Source organism: Gnatocerus cornutus, chromosome 2 (assembly GCF_029298725.1).
Source record: "Gnatocerus cornutus isolate USDA-ARS CGAHR chromosome 2, icGnaCorn1.1, whole genome shotgun sequence".
Lineage (NCBI taxonomy): Eukaryota > Metazoa > Arthropoda > Insecta > Coleoptera > Tenebrionidae > Gnatocerus > Gnatocerus cornutus.
The window spans coordinates 19,106,903-19,121,991 of NC_142234.1; the positions used below are offsets into that span (position 1 = coordinate 19,106,903).

The window sequence follows — 15,089 nt, forward strand, 5'->3', positions numbered from 1 at the left end:
TCACCCTTAAATGACGTTTTCAAAACAGTTTTTGGCCAATGCCTTGTTTATTTATTAAGAAAACTCAACAAATCTGGACTCATTTTACGCAGAATGTCACGCTGAATCCGAAAACATGAGAATTTTCAATTTTCGTAAACAAATAACTGAGTTATGGTCGTTTGAATTTTTGGGTTGTCGGCAGAAGGCCAAATTTTTGAAGGTTCGAAACAATTCGTGCTCAATATCTCAGAAACTATTAGAAATATTGGGAAACCGTTTGCGCTATCGTTTTTCTTGCGATTTTTTACATAAAAAATAGTTCTTAGATTTTCCAAAAGTCAAAAATTGCAGTTTTTCGCGAAAATTCTTGACTAAAACTATGCTAAACTTCTGATAGTGATACTTGCGTTACTAGAGTAAACTTGCGTTATTTTCCGCAGATTCCAAATCTGAGATTGAAATTTAGATCTGACAACAAATAACTGAGTTATGGTCGATCAAAGTTTTGGATAGTTGATGACCAAAATTCGATAGTGTGATTTTTAGCAAAAAAAAAATCCGGTTAAAACGATGAAAATTTTTCAATTTTTTGTATTTTGGCCATAAGTCGTAAACTATTTGTCCGATTGATTTTCGTTTTTCAAATTTTTAAATTAGATTCCAAAACCGGGACAATTTTTGACTCGTTTAAGTCACATGAAGCTTGTTTTAGACAATAACGTTTACATTAAATTATTTTTTTATTTTGCAAAAAAGGGAAGACTGTGGTCAAATTTACATTTCTAGAACGAAAGGCGTGTGGATATTAACACCGTAAATAAAAAATGTCGCAGTTTTTACGATTCATGGCATATGTTCCTCGCTGTAATAAGCGTCTTGTCGCAACATTAACTCCCTGCTCTCGCCAATTTATTATCCCACAGATGAATATAACGGACGTTTGATAACGTCTCCGTTGTCCTAGAAAATTTTTTTTGACATAGTGGCAGTCTTGTTATCTGTCGATTCAGACTTTTAAACTCTCGTTCCCACAAGACAGGATCGAGGAAACGATCTTCATCGTCATTCAGCCTACAAGTTTTACTTAAATCATTTAAAACGTAATACAGTTCTGTAACTTGCTGCAATAAAATTTTGCGTAGAATACGAGAGAGCGTTAATGGCAATAATTGCTGAAAGTTTGATGTCTGCTTCAGCCGTTCTATTATATCCACTGATAATGCAAATCGCGTTCTAATTCTCTGCAGCGACGAAGGAGCAACTAACGCACTCAAGAAAATGTCAATTTGACGGTTGATGAGAATCTGGAAATCTTTTGAGGACCGCTGATCTTCCATATCTAATCACTGAACTTTAACATCGTCTTTATTTTTCAAACACTGACTGAAAAATGTGGCGCACGATTGCATTGATCCTTTTCCTTCATGAATTCCTAGTGCTCGGTTTAGACAACTGTGAATTAGTAACAAATTGCCAACAATGCATTCAAGCACCATCCTGTGGCTGGTACATCGAATATCGTGTAAGTATGCAGATGAATAAAAATGTTCGCAATTAAATCGAAATCCTTCGCAGTCGTCCAACATTTCCGGATGCTTTAAAACCGCCGATCATGGTACAAACAATGGATATTATCACCCCCCGAACTCCACGTTCTTCGTCATACAAAACGACTCTGTGATTTCCCCCAAAGAAGTATCAATCAACATCAGGCTCAGTAAGCATGATCTTTGTGAAATTACGATTATCGAGCTGTTTCAGACGAACCCTTTACTTTCCCCGTGACTTTCAAACCAGACCATGAAACCATTGAATTCAAACACACTGTCAACCATCGCCGGATTGTCAAACTGGAATTCTTCACCGATTGTGGTAGACATGGCAGCGCGGAACGGACAGACAAATGCGAGAATGTGACGGTAAAACACGGGATTTGAGTTTTTAATGAATCAACGGAGTTTTTAGATTGGAGTTCCCATGGAGATTTTGGTGCGAGTCGAACAAACGGCGTGCTCGAAACAACAACCTGAGAGGATAAAAACGGTGGAGATTAACCCTGCACCTAGCAAAGCCGTTCTAAAAATGAATTTGTACGCTTACTGCTACTGCCCTTGCGAAAAAAGAGACGCAGGGAGGAGAGAAAATTGTCATAAAAGGGGTAGATTTCAATGTGGAGTTTGTTACTGCGATCGGGGATACTCCGGGAAAAAATGTGAGGAAAACACCTCTAATACGATTAGACCGATGGAAGAGTCGAAAGAAAAACTTCGGTAGTAAAACTATTTTTATCTGGAACCTAAATATTTAGATGAGATGGTGACACTTCTCCGATTTTTTTTCAGCGTTTTGTAACTACACTTAAAAGACCAAAGAATTATTTCATAGCAGGTGTTGTAAAATTAATAAATGTGGACTAGTTAAATTCCTGAAGAACCAAAACACACAATTTACTGTCAAGTAATTACAACGGCACCTGTTTAATGTCATTGGAAATTGTGAGAAACAACAATGAAGAGATATCGTGACTACAAAGAAAAGATTTTACGAGCAGGATTTTCTAACACGAAAAAATGTTTTTTTATGAATATTTTATAATGCGAGTAAACCAGCGACGCCAACTCCAAGACGGATATTACAGAGCTCCGTCATACTTTAGTGTTCAGTATAAAAGGGTAGTTCGGAATAAACATGTTTACATTTTTTTTATTGATCCATAAAGCCTTCCAAATCACAGTCATGATTTTCAAGTCTCTGTAAACTACTTCAAAGAAGAGACACCTTTTGATTGTGTTCAAAATAAGTGGAGGAAATTGAAGATAACTTTGGGGAAGCAAGCAGAAGTAATTTGTCGTATCCAAATCACATTGGCACTCAAAAAATAAGAGTCGTATCATTTTTACTCCGAATAATAGAATTGAAAAAATATGACGTATCAACAAGTTTACAACATTACGGGATTACTGTAAAAACGAAATAAAAAACGCCCGTAATCAGCTGATTTTATTATCAGTTCAATTCTCACCCCCGGAAAATTGGATTCACATTCCGTAAAATCCCAACTGGCTTTTCCCCTTTCCGCAATTAAACATCTTTTTCCGTACTGACGAAGAACCTCTTATCTTAGAATTAATTTAATGGTGGTCCCTAGTTATTCAATAAATAATTTTAAATGCGGTAATAAATTTTCAGGTATTGTAGCTTCTCACGCGAACTTTTACGTTTTTATAATCTCAGCAGGAAATCAAAAAGAATTTTTTACTAATTCCCACTAAATAATTATTAGGAGCCGTTCTAAGAGGTTTTCATTATTTCATTGTTGCGGATAATGTAGTTGAAACATACAAATTTCCAATAGCAACGTCCGACTGAGTTAATCCAACTTTAGAGCAATCTAAAGCGCATTCATTTGCAATAGCTTTCCTCTTCACATGCATAATCTCAGTTGCATTTAATTCGAATTTAAATTAACCTATATCGCCCCAATGCAAATAGATCAACAGTTTATTCGAGTTCGGCTTTGGCTGCACCTAATAACCATCAATCTTCGATTTGGATGCAATAAAAGCGGAAACCACATTACTAATTTACTTATCATGGACAAAGGGGAGATTTTGTGAAAATACCGCAGGATCGAATCAAAACGGCGTCAAAGCAGGCTGTAAAATTTTAACTGGGTTGGTACCCCTGCTAGACGCCGCCTTAATGAGGATTAAAGACAAAGAGTTGTTACCTGCACGATTTCCAGGATATGTTGACATTTCTCCCTGACGTTGATGAAAGGACAACTAATTGATAACCTTAAAATGATAGGTAAATGTAGCGACACCAGGTCCAAATACTCCTTAGGGACGTCATTAACGGTATTCCCGACTAAATCCGAGCAAGCACAACCATTCGACGCGTTTTGTAACCTCTGTCCCAGCCGATAATGTTTCGGACTGCCCACCCCGTCCAGCCATCCTTCCACAGTCTTGGAGATGACGTCCAACGCCACCTCCCGAATCTCGTTATCGCGGGAACATATCGGCATACAAAATCGCGAAATCAAATCTAAATCGCGGAAAAGACCTTCGTAATCCGAATCAATGTCGTGCGATCTACTTAACTCGTTATTGTTGTTTGATTTGGTAAATTCGGTTTGGACGAACATCGTTTTAAGGCAAATAATGGGATCGCGAAATTTCACTTTGATTCGAGCGACGGAAAAAAACTTTAGGAACTTGCTAATACTAAGTAATACTGTGGATTTTGATTTCGATTGCGTTCACTTCTTGGACTGGCACCAGAAATCTGGAAAAAAAAACATTTCTTGAGTAAAATCACTTCGAAACACCGCAACAAATGGAAACTAGTAAGCCTTGATTTTTTTTGTGTTGGTAGCTACTTTTATCAATCATGTAAACAATGACATCACTACTAACTATTAATTAATATTTAACCTCAAACTGTCATTTCAAGCCTGCTTTGTCTCATTCTTTGTCACGACATTCGTCTCCGATCGCTAAAAAAATAAACGCCTAATTAACATTTCTTGTTAACGCAAATTGAACACGATCGAACCAGCAGGCTTTCCTCCCCATAAGTTCTCAGTGACTGCTGAACTAGATTCATTTCATTTCGAAATTGAGAAGTTGACGGCGATCACAATTATTAAATAAATTACCTTAAATTACACCGCTACACATGTTTCGTTTTTTTTAATTCGCCGGCCTGGTAACACATTAATTTAGTTTAATTAAATTTATAAATTGCTACTACTTATTTACTTAATATCAACCAATCAGAGTAATGACTAGAAGTGGTAAAATGATGTTTTTTGTGTGTTGGATGTTACTTTTGATGCAATATTTAAACCTGCTTAATTATTTCAGTATGTTTCGCCCACCTAATTTTACATTACTGCAGTAAAACATAATTAAATCTACTTTAACTGCATTGCGTTCCGATGAAAATATACTCCAGGGACTCCTAAACATCGCATGCGGGAGGATCCCGAGGGTCTGTGTCAGGTATAACAATTATTTTAGCCCAACATATACAAATGAAAGTTCGTCAAAAAGATCTAATTAGTAGATGTTGAGCATGGAATAATTTAGGCGTAATCATCAATTAATTTTTTCCATTTCTAGTTCATTTTTAAATATAGAAAATAAAAATGTACCCTAATATTTATATTTTTTAAATTTCTCGGTTTACATATTGCCGGCTAAAGTCGTTAGCTTGCAAAGGATATTTTTGGCTAAAACAACTTACCTTGTGCTTTTTTCTCGTTTTTAAAACTTAAATTTTCGTAGAAATACCCCACAATAGCGGCGGAAATTTTCGATGACTTTTGGTAATCCTGACTGTCAATCGAAGAACCAATTACGCGGCTTGTCATCCCAAATATGGATTCCAATTGTTTTCAAACTCACAAAATTCGGTCACGGCCTATTTTTTTTAATGATCACACGGTATAGTTCTATTTTATTACTTTCCATTTACCCTCTGATTACGTACACAGTTTTTTCTGCGCACTAAACACATTAAATCGTTTTTCTGTCATTTTTCGACATAATTATACATTGTCCTACTACAGGCTTTGGTGACATGTGGAAACTAGACATTCACAAAAATAAAACAAATAAATATAAAAGAAAATTTATTTAGAACGTGTATTGCTGAACGTCAGTCGCCGGGCATCAATGAAACGCTCGCAAAATTAAGTCCGTTAGCATGGAACCCAAAGAATTCCCCATTTGAACTTCCGGGACGTCTGTCAACACAAATAATCATTTATTATAATTACACCCAAGGTGAATGGCAAAACAAAAGCACTTATGATATGACCAATTCTATGCGAATATGAACCGACCACATTTATTTCAGGGAAACATTCACAACCCTTCTAGATTGACATGTTTTTGTATCAAAATTTGAGTTATTTACGCGAATGACCCGTGTTACAAAGCCGAAAAATATCGCCCACTTTTTTTCATCCGTCACTGTACAAAAATGTCACTCGCATATTAAAAGTGATGATTATGATAAAGAACTCAAAAGTTCCTTTGTGATTCATGTCGGTATTGAAATGAAATACGCTTTTCGTTATCGTCGTAAATATGCGCCAAGGTGAAAACTGAGCTCAACATTCCGCAAAAGCATCTAAACGAATGGAAGTAAAACAGACACGATTTAAAAGATGAATGCATTCAGATGCAAGGCTGCGGGGAAGTGTCACTGGTGCGGGTCGTTTCATGGCTCCGGTAACCCCGAAAGGCACTAAACCGTCAAAAAGGAAACTACGAGAAGCCAGTTTATCTATCGTAAAATAGGAATTTTTGCGGAATTAATATTAGTCTCGTAATAAAAGCCCAGTGAAGTGAAAATAGTGACGATAATAATCATGCAAAGTATGATGATTAAGCCAAATTATTTTTACAAAGTTGGCACATTATGATATTCATTCGAGTTGATTATGTCATTGTCAAAGTCGACAGCTGCCAGTTTTACCAACACGTTAATAATATAAGAGCCACTTCTAGTCTTTTTTTGATCTTCCGGGGTGTTAATCTGAGTGAATTACTCACTTTTCTCTGTTTGTCACTTCTCAAAAATCACATTGAACAAAGCCCCGTAACGTTTTTCCGTTCCACAGCGAAGACACAATCGTGGAAAATAAAGCAAGAGATGGCATGAAGAAAGAAACAAACCGGCCGGCTTTTTACGGTGAAACTGACAAATTCGATGGAATATTCCCACAAAGCGGCATGCGCACCACAAATCAAAGCCCCTTAACCTCAAAAATTCAAAAATGAAAAAACCTACAATTCGGATGCAACTTACCAAATTCGCGATGATAGAAGTTGTAGGATGACTGGACCGGTCCTATTCCACTACGTTTCGAATATTCACACCGGAAATCACTGGAAAATAAACGATTTCGAATTGTAACATTAGAGAAGTGACAACCGGTGTCCGTTCGATACACTTTGACAATGAACTCAGCTGACTAGGGAAATTCCAATGCGCAGGCGTACCAATGCCGGCCACATTGCTTGAAAAATTGACGTTTTTAATGAGGAATTTTCATATTTTCGGTCTTTTCGGGGGCTAAAAGACTGAGTTGGAATTGCAGGAGCAGTGTCATTCGCCAGGGCCATCGTCAGAAGCGCCAGATTTACCGATTGTCATAAATCATATGGTTACATGTCAAAATCAGCTGTTCAATTTGTCAGAAGCAAAATTCAATCTTCACGTCATACAAAAAGTAACAAAATAAATACTGCAAAAATTAGATTTTTTCTGGTATTTTTCAAATTACCAAAAGCTGTTTGGATGTCCTGACTTCTTCATAATTTTGATATGAAAATGTAAATATTTTTCTCTGTTTTGAAATTGAATGTTTATTATTATTATAAAAGAATTTATTTATAGTGATACTATTTATTTATTTATAAAAATTAAAATTTTAATTGTCACATTTAGCGACCTCTATCGGTGGTTGTTACAACTAACGTGAAAGAAAACTATTTTTTTTCAAAAACTACAAAAATATGTAGATTTCAAAAGCCTAGTAACTTATTTCAACAAGTTTCTGGTAATTTTAGTGAATTATCATTAAATTGGAAAAATAAAAAACACACCGATGGGATTTTGAGACATTTTTGAGCTGTCATCATCAGCTGTCGTTCTTAATCATTATTGGCTGAATTGAACAACCAATCAGAAATGAGGACCTGTTTGGCGTTAACTCGAATTACTAAGGTTTCATTGTATGATTATCGCATTTGCGAACAAAAATAAATTAAAAGTGCAGCTGAGACTTTCACGATGTATCGATAGAGCGGCGTCACTGCTCGAGTTTTAAATTTTAAGCTAACACCACTGTGTCTCATCGAAAATTCCTCAAATTAATGATTACAGTTTTCAAGTTGCAAATTTTAAATTAAAAACACCGACGTCTTTATTCAAATCAATTTTAAAACTGTTGACAAATTAGTTTTATAAACAATAATAAATTAATCAACTTTGAAATGTAGATAAAAAATAAAACAATCGGACTTACTACTTTCTAATCCTCTCGCTGAACCAAAATCATCATTCCTCTGTGATAAAACTGGCTTCCATATTCTTTGACAAGTCAGTGTCGTGGAATCTGTACTAGGTAACTCTTCTGTAAATTGTAGTTATCAATGTTTCCAGTCTTTTCTCCAACCGCGATATCACCCTTAATAGCCTTTTTTCAATGGGCTAGTTCCTTCCTAAATTAACTGAAAAACCCTCCTCCTTTTTCCAGGCTTGGGACCAGCAACAGCGTCCTTATTAAAAATTAGTAATTTTTTGAAATTTCATAGCTGTTGCACTAAAATTATCAAAATTACGAATTTTTGTGGAGATAGTTTCATATTTTGGCTTCGAGTTGAAAATAAAAATTTCTAAAATTTATGTCTTTCTATCTACAATGATGCAATTTGGCAGAGTTAATATTCGATAAAAAATTAGTAATTTCCTGAAATTTCATAGCTGTTGCACTAAAATTACCAAAATTAAGAATTTTAGTGGAGGTAGTCTCATATTTTGGCTTCGACTTGAAAATAAAAATTTTTAAAATTTTTGTCTTTCGTTATACAATGTTGCAATTTGGTAGAGTTAATATCCGATTGAAAATTAGTATTTTCCTGGAATTTCAAAGCTGTTGCATTAAAACTACTAAAATTACGATTTTTAGAGTAGAATTTTTAATATTTCGGCTCCGACTTGAAAATAAAAATTTATAAAATTGATGCTTTTGGATCTACAGTTTTGCAATTTAGCAGAGTTAATATACGATAGAAAATCTATAATTTCCTGCAATTTCATAGCTGTTGCTCTAAAATTACTAAAATTACGAACTTTAGGGAAGGATATCTCAAATAATTGCTTCGTCATAAAACAAAAATTTCCAAAATTTGTGATTTTAATTACTTAAAACCAAATTAAAGAAAAATATTTCTGTCTAAACTAAAAATTTTCAAAATTCTAAAAACAACATTCAAATTTTGTCGATCATTTATCATAGTCAGTCTTAAGTCATAAATAAACATTTATCAAAACTAAAAAAAGTCTAAATTACGCACAAACACTGTGTATGCTTCATAGGAGCTCTTCCTGTATATCCTGCACTAACCATTTCCTTTTCTTCTTCCTACTCCTTTACATTTTTCGTTGTTACTAATTTAGCCAGTTTTTAAAGCAGAAATAAAAAATTCATAACTAAGTAATTTGAAAAAGTTTCTACAAGTTTAAAAGATTAATTTATTTATTATCAACCAGCAAACAAAAATTGAAATCTTTTGCTGTTACAAAAGTAAGTGTTTTGAGCCTATAAATAGTAACAATTAGTTGAATTAGATAACGGTTTTGCAAGTTCTGTTGCAAAATTAAGTTGTTTTTGACCGGCTTGTCTGTCTCACAACCTCTCTAATTTATTATTTGCTTATGGCGACAAAAAAGTCTTTATTATCTTCTAATTGGATTAAAAAGTTTTTTATAGTTTGAGGAAAATTTCACGTTGATTCTTTTGTCTAAAAACATGAAATCAAAATATTTGAACTTATTCAACCAACTGCTGCAATAAAAACATTGAAGTTTTTGCCAAGTTAGTGTGGAAGATCTAACACTGTCTGGACAGCATCTGAAACATACTTTGTAAAAAACAAGCAGGTTTAATAGTCATAAATTATCTATTTTGGACTAATAATTAAAAACAAACTACGCTGATAAATTTCTCCACTCAACTCCAAAGTTCAGACTTGAGCAATCTCATGCGCACGTTTCGTATTTGCATCTCATGCAATTACCAACAATTATAATTAAATGAAGAGCAGTAGAAGAAGAACAAACACTTTATAAAGTCTTCTGAGTCATCACCTGCTCAGACAAATTAAATTCCGTACCAATAATATTATTTATTATTGATGGAAGACTACCTAAAAATGGAGCACACTTATAGATAAGAAGATATTTATTATTAGTACTCCCTCTGATAGTTTCCCGATATCTATTTATTTGCTATAACAAAATTGACACAGCAGTGCGTTCTGTATGACTTTGATCACCACCGGTATTGAGTTCCTTCAAAATGACGAGCAATTTATTAAAAATTGGTTTCATCGGAGGTGGAAAGATGGCCCAAGCTTTAGCCAAAGGATTCATTTCGGCAGGTGGGTTCTTTTAGTTGTTTCTTCAAATTTTAAGTGGGTTTTAGGGTTGGCCAAGGGTGAAACTATCACTTCCAGCTGCCACCCTTCGGACTTGGCGTCAGCGAAAGCTTTTCAGGTACGAATTTTCACAATATTGAAGTTCGTGATAAGAACGACTAGTTTTCTAGGAATTGGGTTCTGAATGCTTGTTTGAAAACGTGCCAGTGGTCCAAAAATCAGACATAATTATCATTTCTGTAAAACCGACAGTAGTTCCTGTGGCATTAGGAGACATAAAACAAGCAACAGATGTTAAAGCCGACAAATTGTTTCTATCAATAGCGATGGGAGTAACAATAAAACAACTCGAGCAGGTACAAATCTTATCAAAATCATTGCGTTTCATCTCTGTTTGCAGCTTTTGCCGTCCGAATCTCGCGTTATTCGCGTGATGCCCAACACTCCTGCTCTCGTACGAAGTGCTTCTTCCATTTTCGTCCCTGGAACTAAAAGCACTGAAAAAGACAAAGTCATCACGAAGAAACTGCTCAAGTCCGTCGGCACTTGCGAAGAAATTACAGAGAATTTACTTGATGCGGTGACTGCTTTGAGCGGGTCCGGTCCTGCTTATGTATGACAAACTATAACAATCTTTTGCAATTTTTTTATTGTGTCGGTTATAGATCTACATTTTGATAGAGGCACTGGCTGACGGGGGCGTGAAAATGGGGCTTCCGCGCGATTTAGCCTACAGATTAGCCTCGCAAACGGTTTTAGGTGCGGCACATATGGTAAGAGACACCAATATCCATCCTGGGGTTCTGAAGGATGATGTCACTTCGCCTGCTGGGTCCACAGCGGCTGGACTCCATTTTCTTGAACAGAAAGGTGAGGACTAACAGCGCCTTTGACCTCGAACAATGAAGGCCCAAGTTATTTTTATAATGAACAAACAATAACTTAGATAATTAATATCTAAAAACGTCGAGAATTCTGCTAAAACGGAGGCGATTTTGCCGTTACACATAAACCAAAATTTCAAAATATGATTATCTTTGTTGCAAGAAACTTGTGACCTTATTTAATGACATTGCTGAATTGGAAAACTGTTAAAAATCACATGTTATTGGTGTAGATAGTATAATTTTTGTCATTTATAAAATTAGTACAGTAATTTTCTACTGTTGAAATATGCCATGAACTTTACTAAAAGGGGGTTATCTAATAATTAGTCAGTAATAATTATTCACTAAATGGAAAGACAATCAAAAGACGCATTTAGTATTAACTGGTTTTTGTTAGTTTTATCATGATTTGTCCAGTTTTGTGAAATAAAAAACTTTTTTTTAATTTCAGGTTTTCGTGCTGCAGTTATCGGTGCCATTGAAGCAGCAACTGAGAGATGTCGAGAGGTTGCAAAAATGGACTTGCAAAAATAAACCAAAATTACAAATAGCAGATTATTTAATTCTAAGTATCAATCAAAATTAATTGATTGCAACCAAATATCGATAATACCGATGTAGTTCCAAAGAGAGGTATTGATTGTACTTTAAGACGTTCATTATTCTTGTTGAAATGTTTCATAAAAGCAATGAATTGTTATTTAAGTGAGTTTTGAAGGATCTACTGCATCAGAATAAATCAGATTGTTTAATAAACACGTTTTAAATTGTTCTTTGAGTACAAAAGATGCGAGGTGAAACCGAATGAAATAAGGGAATGAGTTTGATGTGAGGGCCGCGGTCCAAATCGTTTTCTGGCTTGGATTCGCAAAGAAGAGCTTGAAATCTACAAAACCACCAATTTTTATCAAGATTCAATGGCTGAATCGCAAGAAAACACCAGAAATCTGTACAAAATGTGCAAATTCTTAAAGAAATCCGCTTATTTCGATGCTAAATAACGATTTCTCGCTGATTCACGCCGTTTTCTGGCTTGGATTCGCAAAAAAAGCTCGAAATCTACAAAACCACAATTTTTTATCAAGATTCAACGGCTGAATCGCGAGAAAACAGCAGAAATCTGCACAAAATCTGAAATTCGAAAAGAAATGTTCAAAATATTCTGCAGAAATCGACCTGCGACATTGAATTATTTGAGGTCAATATCAATGGTCAATATCAGTAAAAATCACCAAAAAAGTGAGGAATAAAAGAGTTCATTAACAAGTGGTAAAAAATTCCGTATGTTTAATAATATGCCTAAAAGTAACACGAGTTTTTCTAAGCCGAATTGTTCAATCAAAATAAAAATTAGCCCTTTTAAGGACTCCTATTTATTTCAAACAAATTTATGTTGCCTAACGTGTTTTGACTATTGGACCACTTATAAGAGCAAGAAAAGAAAAGTACGATGAGTGAGCGTAAACGTTTTTTGTCCTAACCGTTTTTGCAGTCTTTGGTATTTTGCCCCATTAGAATTTTGATTTTTCTTTACGGTTTAAATCATGGATTGGGAGTTTCAAAACTGTTTCATTGATTTTATTTTATTAAGAAGGAAAATACATTATGTGTGCAGGCAGAAGCAACTGAACACCTCGTGTAAAAAAAAACAAAACAAACACAGAAACAAACGCGTGAAGTATAAAAAACTTGATTATTTAAGATACCACAATGACTATCTTTATACATGATCAATTAATTAAATTAAATAAATCAAGTACAAACGACCAAAATAAAAGTACGTAGGTGCAGTGAAAAGGTAGTCCAGAACTGGCATTTACGTCACTAGTTACATAAATTACATGTCATGAGTAGAGATGAGTACATTCAATACATAGTTAAAAAATATATGATTATGATCAGAGATCTTACGACGGATCAATTCGACGCGTTAAAACGTGTGAGCATTTCTACAAACACCACAGCCCAAGGCAAACTCTTCCCCTGTTGGAGGATGTTTAACATGAAGTGGACACTCATCTCCTTCCAATTGTTTGGCTTTGGGACCTAAAAGAACAAACTAACTAAAAACAATAATCTCTGGCTAGACATACCCGCTGGACAACTAGGTAACTCGCTTTTCGATAAATTGGTAACTCTCTGAAAATCGTCATGGCAGGGATTACAAAAATGAGTTGTTCCGAAGCAGAAAAACACCGCAACTGAACAACAATATCGACATTTATATTCAAGGAAATCGGTGCCGTGTTTTGGACACATTTGGGCTCGGGCTACATCTGAGCAGCCGCCACAGACTAGTTCGGTTGGATCGTAGTTTTCGCCGACTTCTGCGTCGCAGCGGGCTTCACCCCCGTAATACGCCTGAAAAATTTTCCTTCAACCAATTTCAACAAAATTTTAGTTTATACCTTGTTGCATTTGTAACAGACGTAATACGCGTAACGGTCCATGGCGTATGACGCTGGCTCATTATGAAAACGGGCCCCAGGAGTCACTATAGCTTCCACAGTGTGAAGACCTTCGTATTCAAGCCTCATCAGCGCTTTTCTTTTAACATCCTTGAACAACTCGCGGATGGGACATAAAAGTTCGTCTAGTGTCGGGTGAATTATTTCATCCTTGCAGATTGGACACAGCGAGAACGAGAATGTAATCCGCGGTCCTGCCCAGCGCTTCATCAACACCGCTTTGCAGCAGTGTAAATGAAAAACGTGTCCACATTTCAGCTACAACTCAACTTTAGGAAATCGGAGGTTTGGTCAAGACACGTACCTGGATGGCAGGAGCGCAAGACAAAGCTTCCGTAAAGCAGATCATGCACATGTCATCGGCGTCTTGCTTGAGCGTGGGGTCGTTGGAACAGCCATGAAGACACGGAAGACAGTTGGATTCTCCGATTATTCCCCCGCACATGTGGCCACAATTTAGTAGTTTTGGACAAGCGGTTCTTCCATATTCCTGGCACTCATGGTCTGCGCAAACATTGCCGATTGCTAACAAACCGGAACTGCCTGTGGCTCCGCAGAATCTGCACACGCCGCTCATCCCAGCTCCTCTAGTTCTGGCACCGCCATCTCTGTACTCAATGAGCGCTTTCAGAGTTCTCGCGTCGGCTAGTGCCAACAACCAGAAGAGTTTCGTTCGCCCGCAGCCTTCGTGGAGTTCGACTTTAATAGCCTCTTCTTCCTCTTTACACACCTAAAATTACAACACTCATTTTTGTTACCTGAAGTTTCATGCTTACTTGTCTTTGGTGGTTCCGAGTCTTTCTGTGTAAATGCAAGAATCGGTCGCAATCCGCGCACAAATTCCCGCAGGAGTTGCACTGAATCACGGCGTTGGTTTCCCCATCATCGTGGTTAGTGCAAGTGGGCCTGGGAGGCGCCGGTTGTCCATCAGCGTTACTCCACTGTCCTGAAGACAGTCGGTCAACGTGGTCTTTATCCAAAACACAAAGAGAAGCCAGCGCTAGCCATAAAGTCGGAGTCCTCAAACACGTCGTCGGGATTCGTTGTTCTTCACTGAGCTGAGTTAGATGGAGAATGTTTTCTGCGATCGCGCCCTTGGTGACGTTGGCCCAACCCTCCGATAACTTACCCTAAAAACAAAACAAATCAAACTTTGTCAACAGGAGTTTGGACAACTTACAGCAGCCATGTCTTTGATTAACTGGACGATAACTTCGGCGAGCTTCCTGCTGACGCAGCCTCTCAGCCACCACCGTTTCGCCAAGTTGTCTTTAGGATGAATGGAAGTAGCCAAAGTGACAGTGTTTATTTCTTTGGGGGCCCCAGTGGTACCCGTTTTGCTTTTAATTTTGACTTGGACAGTCAGTGCTTTGGCGATGACACTCAGAAAGACGTCCAAAATTCCAGATTTGTACATATCGAATTTGGAGCCCCCGGAGCCTCTGTATGTCGCTGAGACTATACTGAAATCTTTGGGTGGGAGGCTCGTTATTCCCATGACTTTCGCGAAGGATTCCGGCGACACTTCCGGAAGAATTCGTCTAAGAAGAGATGTTACCTGTAACCACATA

At 36.6% G+C, this 15,089-nt stretch overlaps 4 protein-coding genes across 8 annotated transcripts in view; 2 read left to right on the top strand and 2 right to left on the bottom strand.

The window, feature by feature from the left end:
* Sesn (Sestrin) overlaps positions 1–6,768 on the bottom strand; it is a 103,104-nt gene extending 96,336 nt beyond the window's left edge. The window contains exons 1-2 of the mRNA XM_088050876.1: positions 6,552–6,768; positions 3,713–4,272 (exon numbers count right to left, since the gene is read on the bottom strand). Of these exons, the coding sequence (XP_087907002.1) occupies positions 3,713–4,132 (420 nt within the window). The 5' untranslated portion in view covers positions 4,133–4,272; positions 6,552–6,768. The remainder of the gene's footprint in view (positions 1–3,712; positions 4,273–6,551) is intronic.
* On the top strand, positions 1,295–2,404 carry LOC148179803 (uncharacterized). Of its 2 annotated transcripts, none has more exons than XM_088050878.1 (5): positions 1,295–1,504; positions 1,558–1,699; positions 1,744–1,895; positions 1,948–2,252; positions 2,325–2,404. In XM_088050878.1, exons 1-5 carry the CDS (start codon positions 1,373–1,375, stop codon positions 2,332–2,334), a joined length of 741 nt encoding a protein of 246 aa, XP_087907004.1. In that variant the 5' UTR covers positions 1,295–1,372; the 3' UTR covers positions 2,335–2,404. The 2 variants fall into 2 exon arrangements, with proteins under 2 accessions (XP_087907004.1, XP_087907003.1); XM_088050877.1 differs by having other exon boundaries at positions 1,298–1,504; positions 1,744–1,901.
* A 3,050-nt stretch (positions 6,769–9,818) lies between the features above and the next one.
* Positions 9,819–11,806, top strand: P5cr-2 (Pyrroline-5-carboxylate reductase-like 2). The gene is made up of 6 exons (XM_088029262.1): positions 9,819–10,166; positions 10,211–10,281; positions 10,334–10,519; positions 10,564–10,776; positions 10,829–11,033; positions 11,502–11,806. Exons 1-6 carry the CDS (start codon positions 10,085–10,087, stop codon positions 11,582–11,584), a joined length of 840 nt encoding a protein of 279 aa, XP_087885388.1. The 5' UTR covers positions 9,819–10,084; the 3' UTR covers positions 11,585–11,806.
* An 817-nt stretch (positions 11,807–12,623) lies between these two features.
* The window catches only part of hiw (MYC binding protein highwire), a 42,652-nt gene continuing 40,186 nt past the window's right edge, over positions 12,624–15,089 (bottom strand). For all 4 annotated transcript variants that reach the window (XM_088030596.1, XM_088030594.1, XM_088030593.1 and 1 more), the window contains 6 exons: positions 14,699–15,076; positions 14,295–14,648; positions 13,823–14,248; positions 13,459–13,776; positions 13,144–13,411; positions 12,624–13,096 (listed from right to left, as the gene is read on the bottom strand). In XM_088030596.1, coding sequence (XP_087886722.1) covers positions 12,981–13,096; positions 13,144–13,411; positions 13,459–13,776; positions 13,823–14,248; positions 14,295–14,648; positions 14,699–15,076 — 1,860 coding nt within the window. In that variant the 3' untranslated portion in view covers positions 12,624–12,980. The remainder of the gene's footprint in view (positions 13,097–13,143; positions 13,412–13,458; positions 13,777–13,822; positions 14,249–14,294; positions 14,649–14,698; positions 15,077–15,089) is intronic.